Source organism: Fundulus heteroclitus, chromosome 3, assembly GCF_011125445.2.
Source record: "Fundulus heteroclitus isolate FHET01 chromosome 3, MU-UCD_Fhet_4.1, whole genome shotgun sequence".
Lineage (NCBI taxonomy): Eukaryota > Metazoa > Chordata > Actinopteri > Cyprinodontiformes > Fundulidae > Fundulus > Fundulus heteroclitus.
Genome location: NC_046363.1, coordinates 31686085 through 31712829, shown reverse-complemented (window position 1 = coordinate 31712829; position 26745 = coordinate 31686085). Strand labels below are relative to the sequence as shown.

At 42.0% G+C, this 26745-nt stretch overlaps 1 protein-coding gene across 1 annotated transcript; it reads right to left on the bottom strand.

Moving 5' to 3' along the window:
* Positions 1 to 484: 484 nt before the first annotated feature.
* Positions 485 to 26052, bottom strand: LOC105924929 (sialic acid-binding Ig-like lectin 5). The gene is made up of 8 exons (XM_036135225.1): positions 25753 to 26052; positions 25092 to 25493; positions 24502 to 24819; positions 9101 to 9361; positions 8739 to 9023; positions 8467 to 8581; positions 7255 to 7321; positions 485 to 769 (listed from the first exon to the last, which is right to left on the bottom strand). The coding sequence occupies exons 1-8, from the start codon at positions 25811 to 25813 to the stop codon at positions 548 to 550; spliced, it is 1731 nt and encodes a 576-aa protein (XP_035991118.1). The 5' UTR covers positions 25814 to 26052; the 3' UTR covers positions 485 to 547.
* Positions 26053 to 26745: the final 693 nt, after the last annotated feature.

Here is a 26745-nt window from a genome sequence, read left to right as displayed (position 1 = left end):
GCACTAAGTCTCCGCCTTCCTCCAACAATCCAAAAACATGACTGATAGGTTAAATAGTTACTGTAAATTGGCTCTATTTAGGAGCGTTTGCATGCATAGGCGTTTTCCCTGTGTGATTCTCTGTTGTCCTGTGAGGGACTGACTCCCAATGACCCTTCCACTCTGAAAGGACAAGTGGGTATAGCCAATAGATGGATGGATGTTGGGGACCTTATGTGGTTAGAATGTAACAGAAATATAATAATTTTGTGGAAAAATAATTAATATGGTTTCAGTATTTATAATGTGGAGGAGAGCATAAAGGTGTTGCTATTCCTTTTTCAGAGCACACAGTTGAAAAAAAAGTAATACATACTTATTCAATACAGCTCTGTTCTTGGATCTCATCTAAGATATCTTTCACAGTGGAGTAAACTGCCTCCACTTCTCCCTGTTTCTCTGAGACACAGTGTTTTATCTCCTCACAATGTTCTGTCATCAAACCCTCTACTTTGCCCTCCATTGTCTCACTCGCCTCTTTACTATCATCTTTCCCTTGCTCTTTTGCTTATATTTTAATTTCGGCATAATCTGTCAATGTACTTTCCCGTTCCGTTGCTTCTTCTTTTTCCCTCCTTCTCCTCAGAATGGAGAAGTTGATGCTGGCATACTGTAGATCTTTCGGACCGTTGCTCACGTCCGACGAACACCTCTCTGCAGCCACAGCTCCATTCTCAGCTGCCTCTTGGTCATTGCTTTTGTCATTTTGAACTGCTTGACCGTCATCAATCTGTCAGGTAAAAGGAAAAACTGGATGTAAAATAACACAAAGCACTGACTTTGACTTTTGTCTTCAGACAGATGATAGAGAAGCAACTTCAGCATTAGTGACTCATTCCTGAGTAGTTTGAAATGTTGAGTAACTCCCATTAATGCAACATTACTGAGCAGATTTAACAGAAGACTAATCACACGTGCTGATCTGCAGCTGCATTGACTATCTGAGTCAAAGTAATATTTGTTTGTGTCCTCCTTTTGTTAAAGATAATGTCCATGTACTATTGTTAGGCTCAGAACCGGTGGACCCAGAATTCAAGGCAGACAAACCGTTCAAGTTTAACAGTTTATTTAGATCAGGTGCGGAGCGGGAGGCGTCAGCGTCTACAGCGGGATCCTCTGCAGAAGGAGACGGCAGGTTAGTGACCACGCTTATCTGAAGGTGTTTGCACACAAACGTGTCGGTCACTAACCTGGTCTTAATGTTCAGTTCAGTCCCAGTGGGTCCCAGCAGGCGGGTCGTCAATTCGCTGCGGCGGTTGCCGCTCATGAAGTCCCAGCAGCGGGTGTTTCGGTGGTCGGAGGACAGGCAGGAGATCAGAACCGTGAGAGCAAACGTCAGCAGGATGAGCCGTAGAGCGAAGCCGAAGTCGGGGACGTGGTCGAAGGTCGGAGCCAGGAGATCAGAGAGCCAGTGAGGTACCGAAGGATAATCCAGGACGGAGTCGGGTCACGATTCCAGGTTCGGTACACGGGGCAGAGATCCAGTGGGTAGTCAGGACAGGCAGAGGTCAGATCGGGCAAACAGAATCAGACAGGAGTAAGCAGGCTCGGAGGTCGAAAGGCAAACAGGTCAGGATCGGGAATCAGAATTATAAACGCTGGGATAAGTCTCACACAAGGATCGAAATAAACTGGCACTGTTGCCTGGTCTTAGAGCTGGTTATATACTAGTGAGAGCAGGTGGAACAGATCTGAAGTGATGAGGAACGGGCGGAGCTAGAACAGGTGTGTGACATGAGAGATCAGACCAGGCAACAGTGCCGAAATCATGACAGAACCCCCCCCTTAAGGGCGGATACCAGACGCCCTTTTGGGCTGCTCGGGATGGGCCTTATGAAAGGCTGTAATAAGAGTCTTGTCCAAAATGAACCTGGCAGGGATCCAAGATCTCTCCTCTGGACCATACCCTTCCCAATCAACCAAGTATTGCAGCCCCCTGCCTCTTCTTCTGGACCTCAGAATTCGGTTGACGGTGTACACGGGACCACCGTCGATGGGTCGGGTGGGAGGCGGGGGTCTGGAGGCGGGCACAAATCTAGAAGTGTAAACAGGTTTGACCCGGGACACATGAAAAGTGGGATGTATCTTCATGGAGCGAGGAAGCTGGAGGCGGACAGCCACCGGGTTCACCATCTTAGAAATAGGGAACGGACCGATGAACCGAAGTGCCAGCTTCTTACTCTCTACTCGGAGAGGAAGATCCCTTGTGGAGAGCCAAACCTTCTGGCCCACCTGATAATCAGGTGCCGGGATCCTCCGGCGATTAGCGTTCCGGGTCTGGCTCTCCACGGAACTGATGATAGCTCTCCTAGCCTTTCTCCAGGCTCGCTGGCACCTCAGGGCAGATAGTCGGGCCGATGGAACTTTAGAATCCCTCTCTTGTATAGTGAACACCGGTGGCTGAAAACCGAACACAATATAGAATGGGGAGAGACCAGTGGTGCTAGAAGGAGTAGAGTTCAGAGCATGTTCTATCCACGGAAGCTGACTGACCCACTTAGTGGGGTCCGATTGACACAACAAACGTAGCTTAGTCTCTACCTCCTGGTTGGCCCTCTCTGTCTGCCCATCCGTCTGGGGGTGGAATCCCGACGACAAACTGACAGAGACCCCCAGCATGGCACAGAATTCCTTCCAGTACTGCGCCACAAACTGAGGACCCCTGTCTGACACAATGTCTGTCGGGATTCCATGAAGACGGAAAACCTCACGTGCCAAAATTTCCCCCATCTCCTTAGCGGACGGGAGTTTGGGCAGCGGAACCAAATGGACCATTTTGGAGAACCGATCAATTATGGTGAGAATGACAGAATTACCCTCTGAAGAAGGTAAGCCGGTGATAAAATCCATGGCAATGTTAGACCATGGTCTAGACGGAACAGGTAAAGGTTGAAGCAAGCCGGAAGGGGGTTGTCTGTAGGTCTTAGCCTGATTACATTGGGGGCAGGCTGCCACAAACTCCCTTACATCGGCAGACAGAGAAGGCCACCAGAACTGTGTCCGAACACAACAAATAGTTCTGGTAACCCCGGGATGACAAAACAGACGAGAACCATGACAAAAATCTAAAACATTCTTTCTTAGCTGATCAGGAACAAACAAACGATTATTAGGACAAGATTCTGGGGGTGGAGTCTTACTAAGAGCCCCTCTCACTTCTCTCTCAATATCAAGCATAGTTGATGGCACATCTTACAGACTTCGGTAGGATAAAACCCTCAGCACCACTGGTACTCTCTTCGTCCGCCTCGAACATCCGAGAGAGTGCATCGGGCTTAACATTTTTGGTCCCGGGTCTGTAAGACAGAGAAAAGTTAAATCGACCAAAAAATAGTGCCCACCTCGCCTGTCTAGGGTTCAATCTCTTGGCTGATTTCAGGTACTCCAAGTTCTTGTGATCAGTCCATACTACGAAGGGGATCTTGGACCCCTCCAGCCAATGTCTCCATTCTTCTAACGCTAACTTGACTGCTAACAGTTCCCAATCTCCGACATCATAGTTTCTCTCAGCGCTAGAGAGTCCTCTGGAGAAGAAGGCACAGGGGTGCATTTTACCATCCCCAGCCTCCTGGCTGAGAATGGCCCCAACTCCAGTACTGGAAGCATCCACCTCCACCGTGAACTGTTTCTCAGGGTCAGGAGAGATCAGAACAGGTGCGGACGTGAATAAGTTCTTTAGTCTCTGGAAGGCTTTGTCTGCCTGCTCATTCCAGCAGAACCTAGTCTTAGATGACGTGAGAGCGTGAAGGGGTGAAGCCACCGAACTGTAGTTCCTAATGAACCTCCTGTAAAAGTTTGCAAAACCCAAGAACCTCTGCAACTGTTTCCGATCCTTGGGGATCGGCCACTCAGTGACAGCACTGACCTTAGCAGGATCCATAGCGATGTGATCAGGAGAAACCACAAAACCCAAGAAAGACATTGTGGACACGTGAAATTCACACTTCTCAGCCTTCACAAACAACTGGTTTTGCAAAAGACGCAAAAGCACTGACCGAACATGGCCTCTGTGGGTCTCCAGATCACGGGAATAGATGATAATATCATCCAGATACACAAATACAAACTGACCCACCATATCCCTGAGCACCTCATTAATAAGATGCTGAAACACTGCCGGTGCATTTGTGAGTCCAAAAGGCATTACCAAATACTCATAATGTCCAGTGGGGGTATTAAATGCCGTCTTCCACTCATCCCCCTCACGGATGCGTACCAAATGGTAGGCATTACGGAGGTCCAACTTGGTAAAGATCTTGGCCCCCTGAATCTGGTCAAATGCGGAGTTTATCAGGGGAATCGGGTACCGGTTCTTAACTGTAATTTCATTAAGACCCCTATAATCGATGCATGGCCGGAGAGAACCGTCCTTCTTACCCACAAAGAAGAACCCTGCTCCGGCTGGGGAGGAAGAAGGACGAATAATTCCTGCTTTCAGGGAGTCTGAAATGTATTTTTGCATGGCCTGGGACTCGGGAACAGAGAGAGAGTACAACCTACCCCTAGGGGGTGTTGTCCCAGACAGAAGATCAATACTGCAGTCATATGGCCGATGAGGAGGTAACGCAGTGGCCCTACATTTGTTAAACACCTCCCTCAGGTCATGATAAACCTCTGGGACCTTAGAGAGGTCCGGATAAACCTCCTCAATCTCGTTCTCAGGTGTATGGTCCTGCTGAGCGGAACGTAAACAAGAACCTGAACAGGCAGGTGCCCACCCAAGAACCTCCAACCTCTGCCAGTCAATGTGAGGGTTGTGCTTGCGCAACCAGGTAGAACCTAGTATAATAGGAACCTGAGGTGAATCGATTATGAGAAAGGATAACTTTTCGTAATGATTACCCCCCACCAACAACTCTACAGGTTCAGAAACAAGCGAAGACTGATTCAGTTGGTGACCATCTAGAGCTAAAACCCTACGAGAGGCTGGCGATGGAAGAAGCCTAATTCCAAGTCGCCTAGCCAGACCCTCATCCATGAACTCGGTATCTGCCCCCGAGTCCACAAATGCTGTCAACTTGTGTCTCTTGGAACTGAACGAGAGAGTTACTGGGAAAAGGAGTTCAGGAGAGCTGGAAAGTCTGGTGCGACTCAGCAGAGTCTCCCTCCCCTCTACTGAGCTTGTACCTTTTAGAGAGCAGGAGCTGACGCGATGACCCTCTCCGCCACAGTAGAGACAGAGGTTGAGTTGGTGACGTCTGCTTCTCTCCTGTGGTGTCAGCCGGGCACGTCCCAGTTGCATCGGCTCTGGATCCAGTGTACGAGCGGGAGCAGAAGCTGTAGATGTGTCGAACCTCGGATGAGGACTAGCAGACATCGGTGCTCCTCGTTCTCTGCGACGATCCGTCAACCGAAGGTCAATCTGGGTGGCCATCTCCTCGAGCTGTCTCAGGGTGAAAGGAAACTCGCGGGTAGAGAGCACATCTTTAATCTTCTCATTGAGTCCTCCAATGAAAGCATCCATGAGAGCATCCTCATTCCAGGTGCTCTCTGAAGACAGTAAATGAAAGTCAATGATATACTCAGCCACTGATCGTCCACCCTGCTTAAGCGCCTTCAGCCCTCTGGAAGCCTCTCGACTGGGAAGAACTGGACAAAAGACCCTGACAAGTTCTTGAGAAAAAGCCCGATAAGAATAACAGAGAGCCTGGTTATTCTGCCATTCAGATGTCCCCCAAATCTTAGCCTTTCCAGACAACAGCGAGATGACATAAGCCACTTTTGACCGATCAGTTGGATAAACTGATGGTTGGAGCTCAAAGTGGATCTCACACTGGGTGATAAAGGCTCGACACTGATCTGGATCACCCCTAAAATATTCGGGAGGTGACAGTCGGGGTTCCTGACAAGCTGACCTAGTAACAGATGACGCAACAGCTGATGACGTATGCGGAAGTGTCGGAGCGAGAGCAGACTCGCTGCGTAAGCGAGTCAGAATCTCCCTAACGCCTGACTGGAGTTGAGAAATGGAATTCTCTACGCCTGAACGCCACGGTTTATCTGCCGATGGATCCATGTTAGGCCAGTTTATTCTGTTAGGCTCAGAACCGGTGGACCCAGAATTCAAGGCAGACAAACCGTTCAAGTTTAACAGTTTATTTAGATCAGGTGCGGAGCGGGAGGCGTCAGCGTCTACAGCGGGATCCTCTGCAGAAGGAGACGGCAGGTTAGTGACCACGCTTATCTGAAGGTGTTTGCACACAAACGTGTCGGTCACTAACCTGGTCTTAATGTTCAGTTCAGTCCCAGTGGGTCCCAGCAGGCGGGTCGTCAATTCGCTGCGGCGGTTGCCGCTCATGAAGTCCCAGCAGCGGGTGTTTCGGTGGTCGGAGGACAGGCAGGAGATCAGAACCGTGAGAGCAAACGTCAGCAGGATGAGCCGTAGAGCGAAGCCGAAGTCGGGGACGTGGTCGAAGGTCGGAGCCAGGAGATCAGAGAGCCAGTGAGGTAGGCTACCGAAGGATAATCCAGGACGGAGTCGGGTCACGGTTCCAGGTTCGGTACACGGGGCAGAGATCCAGTGGGTAGTCAGGACAGGCAGAGGTCAGATCGGGCAAACAGAATCAGACAGGAGTAAGCAGGCTCGGAGGTCGAAAGGCAAACAGGTCAGGATCGGGAATCAGAATTATAAACGCTGGGATAAGTCTCACACAAGGATCGAAATAAACTGGCACTGTTGCCTGGTCTTAGAGCTGGTTATATACTAGTGAGAGCAGGTGGAACAGATCTGAAGTGATGAGGAACGGGCGGAGCTAGAACAGGTGTGTGACATGAGAGATCAGACCAGGCAACAGTGCCGAAATCTTGACAACTATAAAACCTTTTAGGCATACTTCCTTGTCCAGCAATCCTAATCTAACTTTTGTAGTAGAAATTATAACAGCCTTGTTAGAGTACATATTTAACCGCCATTGCAATCTGGACTATTATTGATTCATGATGGCATGTTATTGTTTTGTACAAACCATAACAGAGTAACTAAGTTTATATGGCAATGCAAAATGTTAATCTAAATCCAAAACTGATCAAATATTCAAAAAATTTTGTTATTTTAAATAGATGGATACATCAACCATTCAAATACACTCTATAACTAATAATGAACTGTAGTGTCCTATGTGCATCGCTGCAGGTTGAAAAATACCCTGAGTTTATTTTCAGAATATTTTGAGCTGAAAATGACATTATCACATTAATCTATACAAATATACATACCAGTGAACCATCTTGAGGAATCATCTTCAGAGTTTCATCCAAATTCCCAGGTTTCTTCAGCGATTTTCTGTGGAGAAATATACGTTTACAGTAAGAGCTTAATTTTTGGTCAAGGTCAATATGTTTGTAGCTTCACAGCTTAATGAAACAATGTTAAAAAGCAACTGCACGTGTACCCGAATCCCTTTAGTATGTGAAAGACTAAAAAAATAAATAAAATAAAATAAAGCATATAGGGTTTGTTGTTTATTTAACAAAGGAGCACCAACATCTTATGGATATACTGGAATATTTTTGTCATATTTTAAAGTGTTTAAACCTTAGTATCACAGAAGCCTATGATTTTTCCTCAGCCATAAAGTGTATTATGGCTGTGTGCACTGCAAAGAACATGAACCCGTTAAGACAAAAGGGAGACTTGTACTAGGATCTCAGATATTGGATATCTATGTTTAAAGTAAAGACAACAACAGCATCTCCAAGCAATTTTGTGTTCCTGTGGGCCGTGGCCACTGACATTATTATTTTTATTATTATATTGACATATAAGTTTCATGGGACGGTAGGTAATCTCCCCAGGACATAAATGCAAGAGGAAATGCAAAGCCCGGCTGATCAGAGGTATAGTACTACTGGTAGAAAAAGAGGCTAGGAATGTATAAAAAACATTGCAATCAATAATAAAGAAGCATTAATGTCATTATGTGTTGCCATAATAAAATTTCTGATAAGGCAGTCACCGGCTAAGAATGCACATAGTCACACATAAGACGCAGACACAAGACATGATCTTTGCTTTTTTCTTTTTCTTTTTTAAACAGTCGAATGCACTGGGCAACAACACTCCCTGGGGCTCACGCACGCTGCTTTAGCAGCTAATGGACAAATTTTCAAGTGAAAAAGTTGGACAGCAGACTGTGCAACAAATTTAGTTATAGAACTTTGCAAAATGTGCATGGATGTCTAAGCAAACAAATCCTGAGAGACTGAAGTGGAGCCAGTTTAAATACTTATACTGTCTCTCACATTTACCAGTGAGAGGCAGTACAAATGATTTTCAGACACCTGTGGAACCAGTAGTGTGTTTGTAACATTTAACAGATTATGAACTGGACTGATGGTTTGTTGATTTTTTTCAGCAACAAACCAGCAATATTTATGTAAAGATATTCACAGACATGACAATAAAATAAGTAAAAAAGTATGATGTACCTGTTGCATTTTTGGGCCAGAAAACAAATTGTAGCTGAAAGCAGAACCCCAATCAGAAAGGCAACAATGACTTCCAGCCTGAAAACTGTTTTTGAAATCCTTTTGGACTGAATGTCTGTGAGGAGAAAACAGAAAGAAACCACGCTATTATAGATCATAGCATAACTGCACTGACTTGGTTACAATGCGGTCACAGCAGGAAATGAGGTGACTAAAAAAATGTCAAAGCAGATGTCACATGTAGCAAAAGTGCTTCAGCTGTTAACAGGTACCTTCTTTTTCTAAGACATCTTGTTGGACGGTGAGGTTTTTTTGCGCTTCTCCATTTTCATGGCTGCTAAAACATTCAACGCTGATATTCTGGTGTTGTTCCAGGGATATGGTGACAGTGGTGTTGACAGTGTGATTTGACACTGTGTTAATAACAGAGTACTTGCTGTGGTCCTTCAGCAGCGGCCATGTTATGGTGGGCAGAGGAAACCCCTTAGCGATACACACACAGGTCAGGAGCTTTGACTGAAACACACATCCAGAACCTTCTAGGATCTCTGAAAACCCTAAAACCACACATGAATCAAGAGTGTAAGATAAACTATGATTTGACATGACTAAGAACATATTCAAGTTTACTCACAAGTCACTTTTACGTCAGCGGAAACAGACACCATGCTGCCCAGATGAATTGCTGTGCAGAAATATTGTCCAGAATCCTCAGCTGTCACATTTGAAACGACAAGCGTTGCCGATCCAGTGTCATTATGGAGGTGAATTCCACTTGGTGAATGCTTGGTCCACACGACAAGTGACTGAGGGAAACTGTCAATACTGCAAGTCAGATTCAGAGTATCTCCCTCCTTCACAGTTGTATTTCCAGTGATGTGAGGTTTTCTTTTATCTGTTGATGATAAAATAGCATTTTAGCCAGAGCAGCTTTAAATTAGATCATACATCAACCTTTAGTGTTTAACAATGTTTGAAGGAAGCGGTGGCTCAGAGGTATGGGGTAAAAGCGGTTTGTGGAATGTATTAACTTTGATCCGTTTCATACACTTTTATGAAGGTTTAACATGTGTTTATATGCTTTAATATGCTTTTAAGATAGCTAGCAGAAAGCTTCAAAACCGGGCCTGTTGGTAAAAGAATTTGTAATTCTTGGAATTTGCAAGTCGGGTTTCTGTCTTGCAAAAGCTTTTGTTTAGCTCAAGGTTCGGGGTTGTGGTCAGCGGCTTGCAGGCGATGACCGGAAGAACCAGTGTAGTGTAGCAGCCTGCAAGCAATGACCGGAAGAACCAGAACAAGGCAGCCAAAGAAGCAACCCCATATAGGGTAGAAGTATTGTTAAGGTGTGTCATTCGCTCATGTAACTCTGTGAGACCCTCCCCTGTGAAGTTAATAAAAAGAGCCTGCACAAAGAAGAGGACAGAGTTGTTGCTCGCAGGTGTCGGCTGGTGCAACTTCTCTCCCTTTGCAAAGGTGAAACTTCAATTCTGTTTCCTTGGCTAAGTTTTTGTTGCACTCTTAAGTCCTGCACATGACTCAACGGACCCGGGGAAGCAAGCGGCTTCAACAATTTGGGGGCTCGTCCGGGATTCAAGGTGACAGGCTGAATTGGACATCGGAGTGGGACGAACGGACGCGGGACACAGGCTAGCCACAATAAAAAAGGTAAGCAGAACCTGTTTTATCGAATCTGCATTTTCGGCTTAGAAGAATATAGGCTAAATTATATGTGTCCCAAGTCCTTGTAGACCAAGTATGTTAAATTAATTATTTGGAGTGCCTTGGAGCAGTTTTGAATAAGTGTGGTTCAGAGATGTATAAATAGAGTCTTGAGCGTGGCGGCTCGCTGTTGCTGGGTTAGAGGCCCGAGGACTGAGAAACCTCAAATTCTACATAAAAGATTGAGAACGAGACCAGGCAAATAGTTTTGAAATAAAATAACAGAACTAAGAATAGAGTAAGTCCTGTGAGATCAAGAAATCTAAAGAGATTCTTGAGCGTGGCGGCTCACTGCGGTTCTCGACGGGGAATCGTATTTTGCTGGGTTAGAGGCCCGAGGACTGAGAAACCTTGAATTCTACATATAGATTGAGAGCAAGACCAGGCAAAATACACATTGTATGATTTAACAGGGGGTAACTCTGTGAAACTCCGATTACAGACGTATAGAGTTCAGACATAAAATGACATAACTAAGAACAGAGTAGAAAATAATAAGTTGTGCGGGATAACACAACAAGAATAAGTCCTGTGCATTCAAGAAATCTTTTTATAAGGAACCGTGACCTGCCGTAAAACCAGGAAGACCGGAATGAGCCATGAGCCGGAACACACACAACCAGCAAGACCGGGCTAATTTAGCAGAAAACAGTGTGAATGTTAAGAGTGTGACTGGGGAAGACGCCAACCCATTGCGGGTTTTCAGGCAACGTAACATTGTGTAGTGATATATTATAAGTGAACAATATATACAGATTTTATAATGGAGGCTGAATTTGATAGGGAGACTCATGATGATGGGTGGGGACCCGATATTTTGTCGAAATCTGCAGCAGAACAGTTGGTGGTATTGCGGCAGGTGATTGAAACAGCTCAGGGTAAAAAGAAAAGAGGAAGATCCTGAAACAACTGCACATCTGGGCATCCTGTCAGTTTTCCAACAGTGGAAACCCTGGATCACCTCCTTGGCTCCCTATGTTCCTCCCCCTGACCCCCCGCATGTTACTCTATTTTATGATCGCAACAATTGCGAATGGTATCAGGACTGTTTTGTATCTGAGTTAGAAGGTAAAAATTGGACCATCACCTCCCAAAACATTTATGTAGCACCAGAAGGCATTGTAGCGCAGGTGCTGCTTACAGAGGAACAGTTCCCATGGTTCCAAATGAGTGCAGACAGGGCACCGCATGTTTCACTAGCATTGCATCCAGGCCATCAGGCCAAAGAACTGGGAGGGGTGCTAAAACGCTCCCTGGCTCAAACTGATTATCAGCAGACCCACATTCCACAGGTGTCTTATTCACCATCGACCAAAACATACCGCATTTCCTGCCAGACAAGCGACACAGGTCGGTTGGAACATGTGCAGTTGGAAAGACATCATGGGCGTGAAAAAACAGATCACCCTTTAGAGGCAGCACTAATCGAGGACATGCCCCCAACTTTGTGGGCTTCTGGACCCACGGAGGTGGGACTCATTGCATGTCTACCAATAACATTTGATCTAATCCAGACCCCTCCTGTGTGGGTGCATCAGTATCCACATAAACCACAAGCAGAGGAGGGCATCACAGACACAATTCAGGGTCTTTGGGATTCTGGAGTGCTGGAGTGTTCGCATTCACAGGACTGGAACACACCTATTCTACCTGTTGAGAAACGCGGTACAGGTAAATGGTGCATGGCACATGATTTAAGGGCAATTAATGACATTTTGGTAACTCCTACTGTACCAGTTCCTAACCCATATGTTGCACTTACTAATCTGAATCCTGACCATTGCTGGTTTACCTGCATTGATTTAGCAAACGCATTTTTCTGTTTACCATTAGCAGAAGACTGTAGGGACATTTTCTCTTTCACCTTTAGAGGTGTTCGTTATCGTTACACACGTTTGCCACAGGGATTTGCACTTTCTCCTGGTATTTTTAACCAGGTACTGAAAGAAGTTTTGGCAGACTGCCCATTACCACCAGTATGTAGATGACCTTCTCATTGCAGCCTCATCAATGGATGAGTGTTTGGAGGCAACTGGGGCAGTTCTCTTACATTTAGCAAAGAGGGGCTTTAAAGTCAGCAAAAACAAATTGCAATTGTGCAGAAGACAGGTTGAGTTTCTGGGCAGAGTGGTGTCTCAACAGGGGACTGACATGTCTCCTGCGCATAAGTCTGCAGTCTTGTCTCATCCACAGCCAGTGACCGTGAAAAAAAATGCTTTCATTTCTTGGTCTAACAGGTTATAGCAGAACATATGTCCCAGGGTACACAGAGCTCACAGAACCTTTGAGGGCTATGGTTAAACAGCAGGGGATGAGAAACCTCAAAGCTCCATTGACATGGACTCCAGAAGCTGAATCAGCTTTTACAGAATTAAAAAAACAGACTGGCAACAGCAGCTCACCTTGCAAACCCAGACTATCAAGCGCCATATTACCTGGATGTTTCTGTAACGGCACACACAGCAAATAGTGTGCTGTTTCAAAAAAAAGGGGGAGTACGGACTGTACTAATGTACGTCAGCGTGATGCTAGACAACATGGAAAAAAGACATCATGAGTGCACTAGACATGCTGCAGGAGTAGCTAAGATAGTGCAAAAAACAGCTCATGTGGTGATGGGACACCCACTCAGGGTGTTAACATCACATGGGGTGGTTGCATATGTGAACTCTCAGGCATTTACACTCTCCCCATTAAGACAGCAAAGGCTGAGCAAGGTGCTGGAAGCACCTAACATCACCTTCACGCATCAAGGAATTAACATGGCAGAAAGAATGACCACAGGAACTCCTCATGTGTGCGCAGAAAGAATAGAAATGCAGGAAAAAATCAGACCTGACTTACAAAGCAGCTCACTTGTGGGTGCAAGAGACCTATACACAGATGGATGCTGTTTTAGGCATGACACGGAGGGGTTAAGGGCAGCATATGCGGTGGTGGAAGAAGAGAATGGAGTTTGGATCACTAGACAGGCAGAAAGGCTGACAGGGGCACAGTCGGCTCAGAGGGCAGAGGTGTTGGCAGTAACAGCAGCACTGAGATTGGGAGAAGGGCAGAAGGTGAACATTTACAGACTCCGCTTATGCCACAGGTGCAGTGCATGTGGAAATGAAACAGTGGATGAGGACAGGTTTCAAAACAGCAGGACAGAAGCCCATAAAACATGAACAGGAAATGAAAGATCTAGCAGAAGCTCTGCTCCTCCCAGAACAGGTGGCAGTCATAAAGTGCAAAGGTCATGACAGCAGTGACACTCAGGTGGCCAGAGGCAACCAGGCAGCAGACCAGGCAGCCAAACAGTGTGCAGGATATCAACTCAGGCTCATGGTGGTCTGCGCAGAACCTGAATGGGAACCAGAGCCCTGTCTGGAAGAGACAATCAGATTACAAAAGGGGGCATACCCAGAGGAAAAAACAATGTGGAAAGCTAGGGGAGGAACCAAGGACCAACAGGGTCTTTGGAGAAGTCCAGACGGACGTCCCATTTTACCTCCAGGCATAACAACATCTGCCCTGGAAGAAGCACATGGTGTAGGACACGCAGGTGTGGGCCAGATGATGAAACATCTAGAAAATTGGTGGCACCCCTTCCTGAAACAGATGGTTGAACACTGGATAAACTCCTGTGAAATGTGCAGATAATACAATGTGAGGCCAACATTGAAGCCGGAACCAGGGAAGTTTCCAGTAGAACCAGTAGCAGGGAAAGAAATCATTATTGATTACACAGACATGGTGGAAAGAGCAAAGGGATACAGGTATCTACTGGTGTGTGTGGATGCATTCACTGGATGGCCAGAAGCATGGCCAACCAGGAAGGAAGACAGCAAAACGGTGGTAAAATGTTTAATCAATCATTACATTCCAAGACATGGTTTTCCTATGAAAATAAGATCAGACAATGGCACGCATTTCAAAAATCAAGAGCTCCAGGAAGTTGAACGCGTGTTGGGGCTGAAACACTCTTTTGGCACAGTTTATCACCCTCAGTCACAGGGAAAAGTGGAAAGAATGAATCAAACGCTCAAAACCAAATTAGCAAAAATTTGTGCATGGACAAAAATGGATTGGGTTGACGCTTTACCATTAGCATTAATGTCAGTCAGAAGTTCTGTAATTCAGAGATGGGGACTGACACCACATGAGTTACACACAGGAAGACCTTTTCCAGGACCCCACACTAGGTTACCATGCCAACCAATGAATGAAACATCAATGTCCCGTCGTGGGTATTACAGTGCTCTCCAGTTTTGTTTCAGCTTTCAACAAACAGGTTCCAAACGTGGTGGAAGGGGAGAGCAGTGAAACCAGCGCAGAACCAGAGTGGGTGCTCCTCAAAGTCATCAAAAGAAAGTGGTCAGAACCAAGGTGGACCGGTCCATACCAAGTCGTGGAAAGAACATCACATGCAGTCAGGCTTAAAGGCAAAGGTGACACCTGGTATCATTGGAGTCAGTGCGCAGCTGCAGAGGCACCATAACGCTCTTTGGCCCAGGTCCAGGAGGACCTGAGGAACACACAAGGAGAGGGAAATGCAACTTCCACACCTACCATCCCACTAGGGGCAGAATAATCCCCAGGAGGAGGTGAAAGCTCTGAGGCAGTCTACCCTCAGAGCTGAAGAAAGAAGCTAGAAGAATCGACTCAACGCAAGGCAGAGGAAGAGGCGGAGGTGTTGGGAGTTTCCCTCACACCGGGGTGGTTGAGTCCCTCTCCCATTCCAGAAGACATCAGGTATAAGATTTAATTTGAAGTATTACTGTTTTTGGGAAAATGAGTGTTTTTTCTTTTACTGCTTATTGGCGTTACAAGACAAATAAGTATTTACCAAATGTGTCTTAACAAACCAGCAAATTCAGGGTTTTCTACTGTAATAGTTTATGGGTGAACTCTTAAAAGAGTTCAAAAGAGGGGATTGTGGAATGTATTAACTTTGATCCGTTTCATACACTTTTATGAAGGTTTAACATGTGTTTATATGCTTTAATATGCTTTTAAGATAGCTGGCAGAAAGCTTCAAAACCGGGCCTGTTGGTAAAAGAATTTGGAATTCTTGGAATTCGCAAGACGGGTTTCTGTCTTGCAAAAGCTTTTGTTTAGCTCAAGGTTCGGGGTTGTGGTCAGCGGCTTGCAGGCGATGACCGGAAGAACCAGTGTAGTGTAGCAGCCTGCAAGCAATGACCGGAAGAACCAGAACAAGGCAGCCAAAGAAGCAACCCCATATAGGGTAGAAGTATTGTTAAGGTGTGTCATTCGCTCATGTAACTCTGTGAGACCCTCCCCTGTGAAGTTAATAAAAAGAGCCTGCACAAAGAAGAGGACAGAGTTGTTGCTCGCAGGTGTCGGCTGGTGCAACTTCTCTCCCTTTGCAAAGGTGAAACTTCAATTCTGTTTCCTTGGCTAAGTTTTTGTTGCACTCTTAAGTCCTGCACATGACTCAACGGACCCGGGGAAGCAAGCAGCTTCAACAGGTTCCATAATAAACTTGTACATAAAAGGATAGTTGTGTCCATATTAGTCAGAAGTTGTGCATAAAAAACATTTGTAAACTCATAATAATTTAAATTGCATTCAAAAGATACAACATACAGTTTAAATAGTTACAACTTCAATAACTAATAAATACAAATTTCAAGTTTAAATTTGTGCTTTACTCTTTATGAACACAAACAGTAGCGGCTGCTTGAGAATACGGATTTTTTCTTTGAGAATACGAATTCACAACAGTGGTCTGACGTCACGGTTTCCAAGGCTGGTTAATGGAGCACAGAGTGCGAAGATAGGAGCCGCGCATGCGCTCTTCAGACTGACCGTCTCTGAATGCACTGCGGCTGCAGCTTCATTCCAGACAGCGCAGAGCTCACAGTGGTAAGTTAAACACTCCCTTTTCTGCTGCTGTTGTTCAAAAGTACGTTTTCAGATCGTTTGAGGCGAGAACATTATACTTTTAAGCTTCCCTATGTGGCCTGTTTACAGAGTTAGTACGTAATTTAAAAAAAAGAGTGATTTATTTGTTTTGTGTTTATCAGGCTGACGCGTGTTGCTTTATTAACTCAATAATTGCTGGAATAAATTGTAAATGTCTCCAAAGAATGACAGCAGCATATAAAATGGAGCTGGACCATATTTTAATAACAATATATATCAGTCGAAAGATGTGTGGCACAATAAGGGGAAAAAAGGGTCGATAAAAGTTGGTTATAGAGACAGTTTTCCTTCCTTCCTCTTAGCCTATATTAGTTGATGCTACAGTCACTGCTTCCTCTCGACCAATCGTAATCGCGGACCAGGCACGCCGTCACAAAGTGCCGCCCTCTCAAACCACAACACAGAGCATGTGAATATGTCGCAGCAAGGAGCGGCGGAGGAAATTGTCCCAAAACGGGGTTTTACTTGTTCGCCAGCCTGACTGAAATAAACCACAGTGAACTGTAACATTTGCAAGGAACCGGTAAAAACAAAGTCTGGTAACGCAACCAACTTGTTTCATCACGTAAGCCGCTCACTACCGCAGCAGCGCGAGCTGTGTCAGCCCCGCGCTGCTGCGCATCATCTTCTTAGGAATCTTATGGAAGTTCTTCCAAAACAAAGCAGGTATAGCAGCTACTGGGCTCCGTTCTTTGTGATAAAATGACAAAACGTCCTGGCGGCGTAAGGACATCACGCATGCAGTAACGTGTTTCATAGTGATGGACATGCTGCTGCTGTTTTCTGCAGCTGAAAAACCTGGCTTCAGACAATTACTCGCCACTCATGATCCGTGATATAAAGTTCCGAGCTTCAAGTTTTTCTCTAACAGCGCCGGTCACTTTAGTTTATTCTTTGTCAGTATTTAATAACATCACCCAGGTCTCTTAAGTTCAGGGGCGTGCATACATAGACACTAGGTGGTGCTAAAGCACTAGGAAGTTTGCCCTTTATCAACGAAAATGCCCTTTTGAAACTCGTTTTTTTTTTTTTTTGTTTTTTTTTTATTATTAATATTCAGGGCAGTCAAAAGTAGCCGGTCAACATTTCCCTGATTATATAATGGAGCAATATTTGTGCCTTCTGGGTGAGCGCGGAGCAGACCCTGGACTGGAAGCAGTCTTCTTTTTTTTTTTTTTTTTACCTTGGAGTGGCCATCGTCCTTTTAGTACTATCTTTGATGTGTCAATCATACAATTTAACCAATCAAATCAACGACTGAAGGCAAGATGCTAGCCAATCACAGCTGGAGAGGGGCGGGACACTGAATCATAGCCTTCAGTCGCCTCCGCAGTTCAGCTGTGGTCACCGTTGGTGTCGGTAGAGCGGGATGGAAATTTGGTCTGATTACCAAACAATTACAAGAAGTGACAACGAAGCAGAGAGCGAGCTGGAAGGAGCGCTATTAATTTATGTTTGAAATGTCAGCACTGAAGTCTAAACTGGAGTAAACATTCACGCTAGGAGGGTTAGCTAGGGGACAGCTAGCTGGGTGAGCTAGGACAGCTAGCAGGGTTAGCTAGGGGACAGCTAGCAGCACAAGTAGCAGAATCAAGCACTAAAACTGCCAATCTGAAGAGACTTAAGTTACTTGCAGGTAGAAGGGAACTCTTGCTTTGTTCTGCTCCTTGTTCTCATAGCTGCTGTAACCTGTTCTAGTCAAAATTGTTACTTCAGTCAGTGGTCAGCCTGACACCAGCGCTCATGTTTATTAGCGTGTAGCTTATGCTGGACTTTTGAGTTAAGACACAGCGCTACAGGTTACGCTATGTCACTGTTAGTTTCCAGTAACCCAAACCAGCATAAAACCTGCCCAACTTAAAAGAAAAAACAAGGCCAAATCTCAAACTCTCTCATGTTAAAAGAAAAAAACTATTAAACACATAAAGAACATGCCATTAGCACACAACTGAGCTGAAGCAAAGAAAAAAAAAAACTGCATATGGGCTCCAAACAAAATGTACAATCAGACAACCAAATAACACAAGATCTCTTTAACAATCAGGATATTTCACCCAGAAAAAATAAATGATAAATAGCTTCCCAACATGAGTTGTAAATCTACCTTTAATATGAACTTAATTTCTCTCAGTATAGCTCAATTAAACATTTCTCTTACACGCAGTCATGAAATATTTTTAAGTTGATCAGTAGAACTCAACCCCTCTTGGGCGTTTACATTGACCAAACACTTGATTAACCATTATTCTTTTCTTGTTTTATTATAACAATCAATATTATTCATTATAGCTAATTTTCATTGACGTTGTCAGATCGACAGATTCAACATATTTAAAAAATAAATAATGACTATTTTGATATATTTTGTTAGTAATTCTTTCTAAAAGCCCAACAAATGTTATGAAAAGCTTCCGAAATTTTTTACAATCTGCCCATAAGCTATTTTTTCTACAGCTCAATGTGTTCAAAAGCCTAATTGGTTGGAAACCTGCCTAATTTGGCAACAACGACTACACTATTGCTATTTGTTTTTTACAGTAGTCACAGAGCCACTGTTCAGTCTGAAGTATATATATATATATATATATATATATATATATATATATATATATATATATATATATATATATATATAAAGTGCACCCTCCTACCTGGTAGTGTGTTGCCTGCTACTGTAAAAAAAGTTTGACTGCCCTGAATATCATTAAGATCTTACTGAGGTCAGTTTTGAAATTATCTTGTGAAAACCTGAGCCATTAAAAACGACTGAAACAATGCCCCGAAATGAGCCACCTCCTTGTGCACACCCGACCAGCCTATCTCTCTTCCTTTGTCACCTGAACTCGCGCGGTCGCCTGCATCTTCTATGGAGAAGATGAGGAGCAGCTTAAGACAGAACTAAAGGTCTTCCACTCCAGCTTTACTTCAAAGAACCTATAAGAAATATGTTCAATACTGAGGGAAAAAACAATGGCCAGCTGATCTTTCCTGCCTTTGTCAAAATGATCCAAATATATGCAACATTACCAGTGACGACAGCTTCAATTGAAAGATCATTTTCCAAGCTGAAAATCATCAAAACTAAACTAAGAAGCCTGTGTGGAGAAGAAAGGCTCTCTGACCTTCTTCTGCTTGCCATTGAAAAAGACATTGAGGTAAACCACAGCGAGGTCATCAACATCTTTAAAGACATGGCACCAAGGAGGATGCTGCTTTAAAGTAGTACGCTTTAGTCTGTTCTGTTGGTGGTGTGACTTTTTTCCATTGAAAACTCACATTTAGTGAATGTTACAAATAAAAGTCAAATTTCATTCAACATGCGTGTGTATTTTATTATTATTTTTTTTTGATAATTAAGTGTTCCACGTGCGGTAAAAAGTGCCCTCCCCCCCTCCTGAGCACCTGCCCCCCAAAATGTCTGTGCACGCCACTGCTTAAGTTAAGTCATTTTTCATTAAAAAAAAAAATCAGTTATAATTAAAAATGTTGGTTAAATAAGAATTAAATTGGGATTGAGTGTTTGTGTGTGATATATTAAAAGTAAGTCATTTAGCAATATTATAAGAGCCAGGTTTTAAATCTTTTTGATAATTATCTATCGATCAATATGCATTTTTTTTTATCAATATGCTTTTTTCTATATCGTCCAGCCCTAATATAAAATCTATAAATAAATCTATAAATAAATTCTATAAATGTTTTTCCAATCTAAGTGAGTTTCCTCTGAGTGAGGACACGAAGAATCGAGAGAAGAAAGAGGGAAAGAAAACAATAGTAACAATATATGAAAAAATACAGATATTTATTTTAGACAAATGTTTTAACTTTGGAACAGAATGAAGGTGTAACATATTCAACAAATTAACAGTTACTAACGTGGTTTAAAACAAAGAAATAACTTCTATTCACATCTTATACAAATAGACAACACCTACAAACATACAATTAAAAATAGTTGGAATGGAAATTAATTTACTGATTATTTTATGTATTTTTACAGGTAGTGAAAAAAATGAAATGAATCAGCACGTGTACATGACTAGAACTGATCTACATAAGGTCAGATGTAGTCATGTTCACTTAAACATGCAGCCAGCTGGAGCAGCTTCCTGTCTTCAGCCGCGGGATGGTCATCCTCTTCTGGGTCAACCTCCTCGTCCTCCTCATCTAGCTGGTCACCTGCTGCTATACAAATACTGTGGAGGATGCAGCAGGCGGCGATTACTTTTGGGGCAAACGTCAGGCAGACCTCCAGCACCCTTAAGAAGATGGAACGCCACCCTGTCTTCAGACCACCAAAGACACGCTCAGTGATGTTTATCAGCCTTGGCGTGGTGTCTGTTGTAGCGTGCCTCCACTAGACCTGTACCAAATATAAAATTAACTTGTAATTTAGGTAATATGCTGATATGTCTTAATCTTCTGTCCAATTAATATAATGTATGTATCAATTGTGTGTCATTGTTGGCTCTATTTAAGGACAAGAAGGTAAGAGAAATTACTGGCAAGCTGTTTCCCTATAGGATGCACCGCAGACCAGCCAGTAGAGGGTCACCAGCACCTCTATCTCCTGTGGCCATCCATGGACCTTCTGGATGGGCAGCAGCTGAAGGAGGAGGACGATGGTGGCCCTTCTTAGCCTGAAGGCTGGTTTCAGGTCCCCTTCATTAAAAAATATTTGGAGGATCGGCACAGAAGTGTTTATCCTCGCATTTTTTGTTTCTGTTTCTTACTGTAAATAAATAAAATGCCAAATGTTACCATAATTGTTTTTTCAATTCTCACCTTTTTACACCATACAACTATATGTGGTTAACATGCAGATTATTATAGTTCTCAAGAAAGAAAGGGTCAAATGTATAGTAGTGAATGTAACAAATGGCTTCCCTTCTCTGGTATTTCTACCATTTCACTGAAAGAATGAACTGAACTAACTGCACATAATTTATAGATTAATCGCTGTAAAGGTGGACAGACAGAAATAACTTTTCCTTAATGAACAATGCTGTTAAGGTTAGACAAAGTAGCTTAACTCTACTCCCTTTACTGTTACTAATATATAAAAAATTATGTTTTCATTTTAATTATTTACAGATAAATAGTCACAATTTCAACGTGATCACATGTTTAATACCATCCTCAATGTTGTTGTTTTTTAAAGATAAAAGTAGGAAATAGGCTGTCAATCTTAAAAAACCTACCAGTTGGCACAGACGCTCAACGTCGGACTTTTATTAAAATGATGCACTAACTCTGTAAACAGGCCACATAGGGAAGCTTAAAAGTATAATGTTCTCGCCTCAAACGATCTGAAAACGTACTTTTGAACAACAGCAGCAGAAAAGGGAGTGTTTAACTTACCACTGTGAGCTCTGCGCTGTCTGGAATGAAGCTGCAGCCGCGGTGCATTCAGAGACGGTCAGTCTGAAGAGCGCATGCGCGGCTCCTATCTTCGCACTCTGTGCTCCATTAACCAGCCTTGGAAACCGTGACGTCAGACCACTGTTGTGAATTCGTATTCTCAAAGAAAAAATCCGTATTCTCAAGCAGCCGCTGCTGTTTGTGGTCATAAAGAGTAAAGCACAAATTTAAACTTGAAATTTGTAGTTATTAGTTATAGAACGTCTGAATCAGAAAACAAATATAAGAAATATAAAAATAAGTTAACTAATATTATAAAAACATGTAAAAAGGACTATTATTATAAATTACTGGATAGGAATAAAAACAACATTAAGGAAACATGGAATATTTTAAATAGAGTCATTAGAAAAGTTAACAATAACAAATATCCAGACTATTTTATAGATAATGAACAGAATATAACTGATTTGAAAAGTGTCGTCAATAAATTTAATAGATTTTTTGTTAATATAGCACCTCAATTAGCAGAAAAAATACCGACTACAAAAACTGCAACTCAGCAATATCTAATTGAGAATAATCCCAGCTCCTTATATCTCAACCCTGTACTAGAAGAAGAAATCATAAACATTGTGAATAACTGTACAAATAAGACTTCCACTGACTGTGATGATCTGGACATGAAAACTATTAAAATAGTAATTAAAGGAATCTCTAAACCACTAACTTATATTTGCAATTTATCATTTCAAACAGGATCATTTCCCAACAAAATGAAAATAGCAAAGGTCAAACCAATGTATAAAACTGGCAACAAACACCTCTTCACTAACTACAGGCCTGTTTCTCTTCTCCCACAATTTTCTAAAATCCTGGAAAAACTCTTTAAGAAAAGACTGGAACAATTCATAGAAAAACATTCGCTACTTATCAGCAGTCAATATGGATTCAGAGCAAACCGGTCAACATCGCTGGCCGTAACTGACTTAATAGAAGAAATAACCAGCGCAATAGATAGTAAGAAACTGGCAGTAGGGATATTTATAGATTTAAAGAAAGCTTTTGATACAATAAATCATGAAATCCTACTTAAAAAATTAGAACGCTATGGAATTAGGGGAGTAGTTTCTGACTGGATGAGGAGTTATTTAAAGAGCCGGAAACAATTTGTGAAATTGGGAGATGTGGAATCTGATTGGCAGGAGACTGTCGGTGGAGTACCACAAGGATCAGTATTGGGACCAATTTTATTTAATCTTTATATAAATGATATCAGTAAAGTGTCCAATGCATTAAAATTTATCTTATTCGCTGATGACACAAATATTCTAGCCTCAGGAGATAATTTAGAGCATCTTCTCTCAACAGTCACTTCAGAGATTAGTAAGTTAAAGATATGGTTTGACCATAACAAATTATCCCTAAATTTGGACAAGACGAAATTCATGGTCTTTGGGAACTGTTATAAAAATATTGAAATTCAAGTTCAAATAGAGGACGTAACTCTAGAAAGGGTTTTTGCTAATAAGTTCCTCGGTTTAATAATAGATGACAAAATCAGTTGGAAACCTCATATTCAACACTTACAGAGTAAACTCAGTAGAAGTATATCCATATTGGCCAGAGCTAGACATGTATTGAATGCTAAATCACTTCATACTCTATATAACTCTCTGATTTTACCATATTTATCATATTGCTGTGAAGTGTGGGGAGTTAATTACAAGAGCTCTTTACATCCGGTAACCGTCCTACAGAAACGAGCCATTAGAATCATCCATAATGTCGGTTATTATGAGCATACAAACCCGCTCTTCATAATATCCAGAATTCTCAAATTTGACGACCTTGTAGAATTTAAAATGGCTCAATTTATGTTCAAGGTATCAAAGAAGTTGTTACCTGAGCACATACAGAGCACGTTTTCTGAAAGAGAAGGGGGGTATAACTTAAGGGGTCACTCAATCTTCAAGATCCGCAATTTTAGAACAACAAGGAAAAGCTTCTGTATTTCAATTAAAGGTGTAAAGTTATGGAATAAGTTACATGAAGATTTAAAACAAAGCAATAGTTTAACACAATTCAAAAGAAGGTACAAAGAGGTAATTTTCAATAGATATACACATGGGGACAGAAAGCAATAAGGTGTGTATTGAAGATAATAACTTGGTGTAAGGGTTTAGAAAGATAAACCAGCATAAAATGGGAAAATGTATAGGTAAATATTAGTAACTGTTACTTCAAACTGCCACTTTGATTTTGATTTTTTTTTTTTTTTTTTTTAATGACAGTAGGACTCTAAAATCTCAAGTGTTTAGGGGTAGGAGTTTATAAGTTCTCACTTCTTCCTACCCCGTTTTGAGCATGATATGTTAACTGAAACAAAAATCTGTATTTTCTCTTCTTTCTTATGCACTTCTTGTTACTGTGCACTATTTTATTTTTATATTTGTATCATGTTCGAATAAATAAATAAATAAATAAATAAATAAATAAATAAAAAAGTTGTAACTATTTAAACTGTATGTTGTATCTTTTGAATGCGATTTAAATTATTATGAGTTTACAAATGTTTTTTATGCACAACTTCTGACTAATATGGACACAACTATCCTTTTATGTACAAGTTTATTATGGAAGCGTTCTTACCCCATACAGAGGCACAATGTTGGTTTTCAGCTAAATAAATCAGTTGTAGTGAATAAACAGGAAAGAGTGTGAAGTCATTTCTAGAAAATGGAAGAGTGTAAATTAAAATTTTCTTGTTAAAACTCTTATGTATATACACGGGAAATGAAATTGCTTTACCATATAAGTAGTCAAAGATTTATATTACTGGCACAGTGTTTAATATGTGTAATGATTATTTTACACTTCAAGGAAAATTTTAATAGTGATTTGAACTGGTTTCACGTTTATTCAACAGAAATACAAGTTAAATATTCTGTAGCCTTTAGATTCCTTTCAGTTAATTAATGAAACATTCCAGAAAACCAACAATCTTTCAAATATTGCCATACTTACAGTTTACTTTTAGAATCAAAGTCTCCTCAGTGGTAATGTCCCCTGTGAAGCTGACCTTACAGGTTATATTGCTGTTGTGGTGTTCAGCTGATGGGTTTAAGGTCAGAGTTGAGCTGTGTCTCTGTGTGACAGCAGTCAGATTCTCAGTTCTTAAAGCAGTGATGTTTCCTATCATAGATTCATTTTCTTCTTTTCCTCTCCACATCCAGGTGATTTTAGGAGGAGAACCGGAGCAGAGACCAGGAGCAGTGCAGGTCAGAGTGGCCTGTTGTCCCTCAGTCAGTGGAGGATTAGTCACTGTGGGCCTCTGCCTGAGATCTGATGGAGGATTCATGTGGCGATATTATTACTTATTTAAAAGTAGGATGGATCAAAAAACTTTTAAAGACATTACAATGTGGCAATGGGAATGGGTTTGATTAGCTACTGATGCAGTTTCTACAGTCTGCCAACAGAGGTCACCAAAGGTTGCTTTTTATGAGTTGTTTAGGCACTGACTAAAACTCAGATAAAAATTAGGAATACATTGCAGATTATTACACATCACTGAATTAATGAACTTAAGTTGTTTTTGTTTTTTCCTTTCATACCTTTAACAGAGACAGTTCCTTGACCCAAGAAAAATCCATCCGTATTTCCATAGTAAAGACCGTTTATTTTGAGCTCATATGATCCAGAATCAGATGTGGTGAGGTCATTGATCATGATGCTACAGTTTCTCTGGCCCACATCAGGATCCAACAGCGAAACCCGTCCTAAGAATTCAGATCGAACCTTGTTTCGGTTGTTGTGAAATATTATTTCAGATTCCGAACATTTCCATTTCCATGAATCACATTTGAACCAGACAATATTTTTTGGTGTAAACTCATCAGGAGTGATGAAGGAACATGGTATCACAACACAGAGTCCAGCCTCGGCTGTTACTTCTCCCTCATTAAAAGTAATGCAGAATTCCCTTGAACAGAGCGGTCTTCCCAAGGCGGAGTCAACTGTTAATGTGAAGGAAAACACCAAGCCAGTTATTATTTCTTTTTTGTTAAAAACATAAATCATTTGCAAATGAAAGATGTTTTGTCGAACAGATAATTGCTGTTAGCGTTCTTATTTGCAAATGTGACAGGTAAAAATTAAAAAACATTTCTTGATTTATCAGAGCGATGACACCAGATTTCATTTGAAAGCTTAATATTCTCACAAACAAATGTTTTAAGCACTACATACTTAACGAGAAGAAAAGCCACCAGGTACCTGTATATGTGTTGAAAGCCATCAAAGAGAAAAGCACAGTTGTCCAGAAGAAGGTAAACATGATATAATTCTTCAGATTTTACTCTCCCATTTCACAGTGAAGCCTTCAGTGGTGCAGAGGCATTAAAAAAGCAGAAACGGAAAGACAAAAAGTCCAACATTGAGATGTCAACATATCGTAACAGAGGATGTGTGTTTCCCCACTCAGCTCATACCATTAGCACATTTTGACAAGGGGCAGGAAAGGCTCCCTTTTACATCATTTTCACCCATCTGCTAAATTAAGGCTGCCAAAACTATGAAGACTTAAGGAACTTAATATTACAAAACAATGTATTGAACCAAAGTTACATGTTTTTGAACCTTTTCTATATGAATATATATGTATTTCAATGACATGTCCAGGGTGTACCCCACCTTTTGCCCATTTACAACTGGAGATAGACACCAGCATCCCCAACAGGGATAAAGTGTGTAGCAAAATGGATGGATGAATGTATTTAATTTGCCAGAACTTTCGTTCTTGAGGTTTCTCTGATTTTCTTCTGTTTTTCTAATTATTTCCTCTTTAAGCAACATCAGCATTTCAGGAAGATTGTTTCCACAGTCTTGAACAAAATACCGTTGTTCTGCAAGTATAGGCGCAGCACAGATTTCTTAATTTCCCACTATGCTCAATGTACATGTACAAGAGAAACATTCCGATTCAGGAAAACAAAACCCTTCAAGTCAAACACGCAAGGTCAGACAGAAAGATTTTCCATAGCCATGCTTTATAATACTACTAAGAAAATGTTTATTTGTAGTTTTTGTGGTTTGTGTCATATTGAACCAACTGGCATGCACATTGATATGTTGTCTGTTTGTGAGGATGTTTCTTTACTGCTTGAATCCATACAGAAGAAGAGAAATTTATCAGGTTGTACTGCTGACAGCTCTCAGTCTTGCAAGCAGAAATTACTCAATTTGATTGTGATGCCATTCCCAGATCCT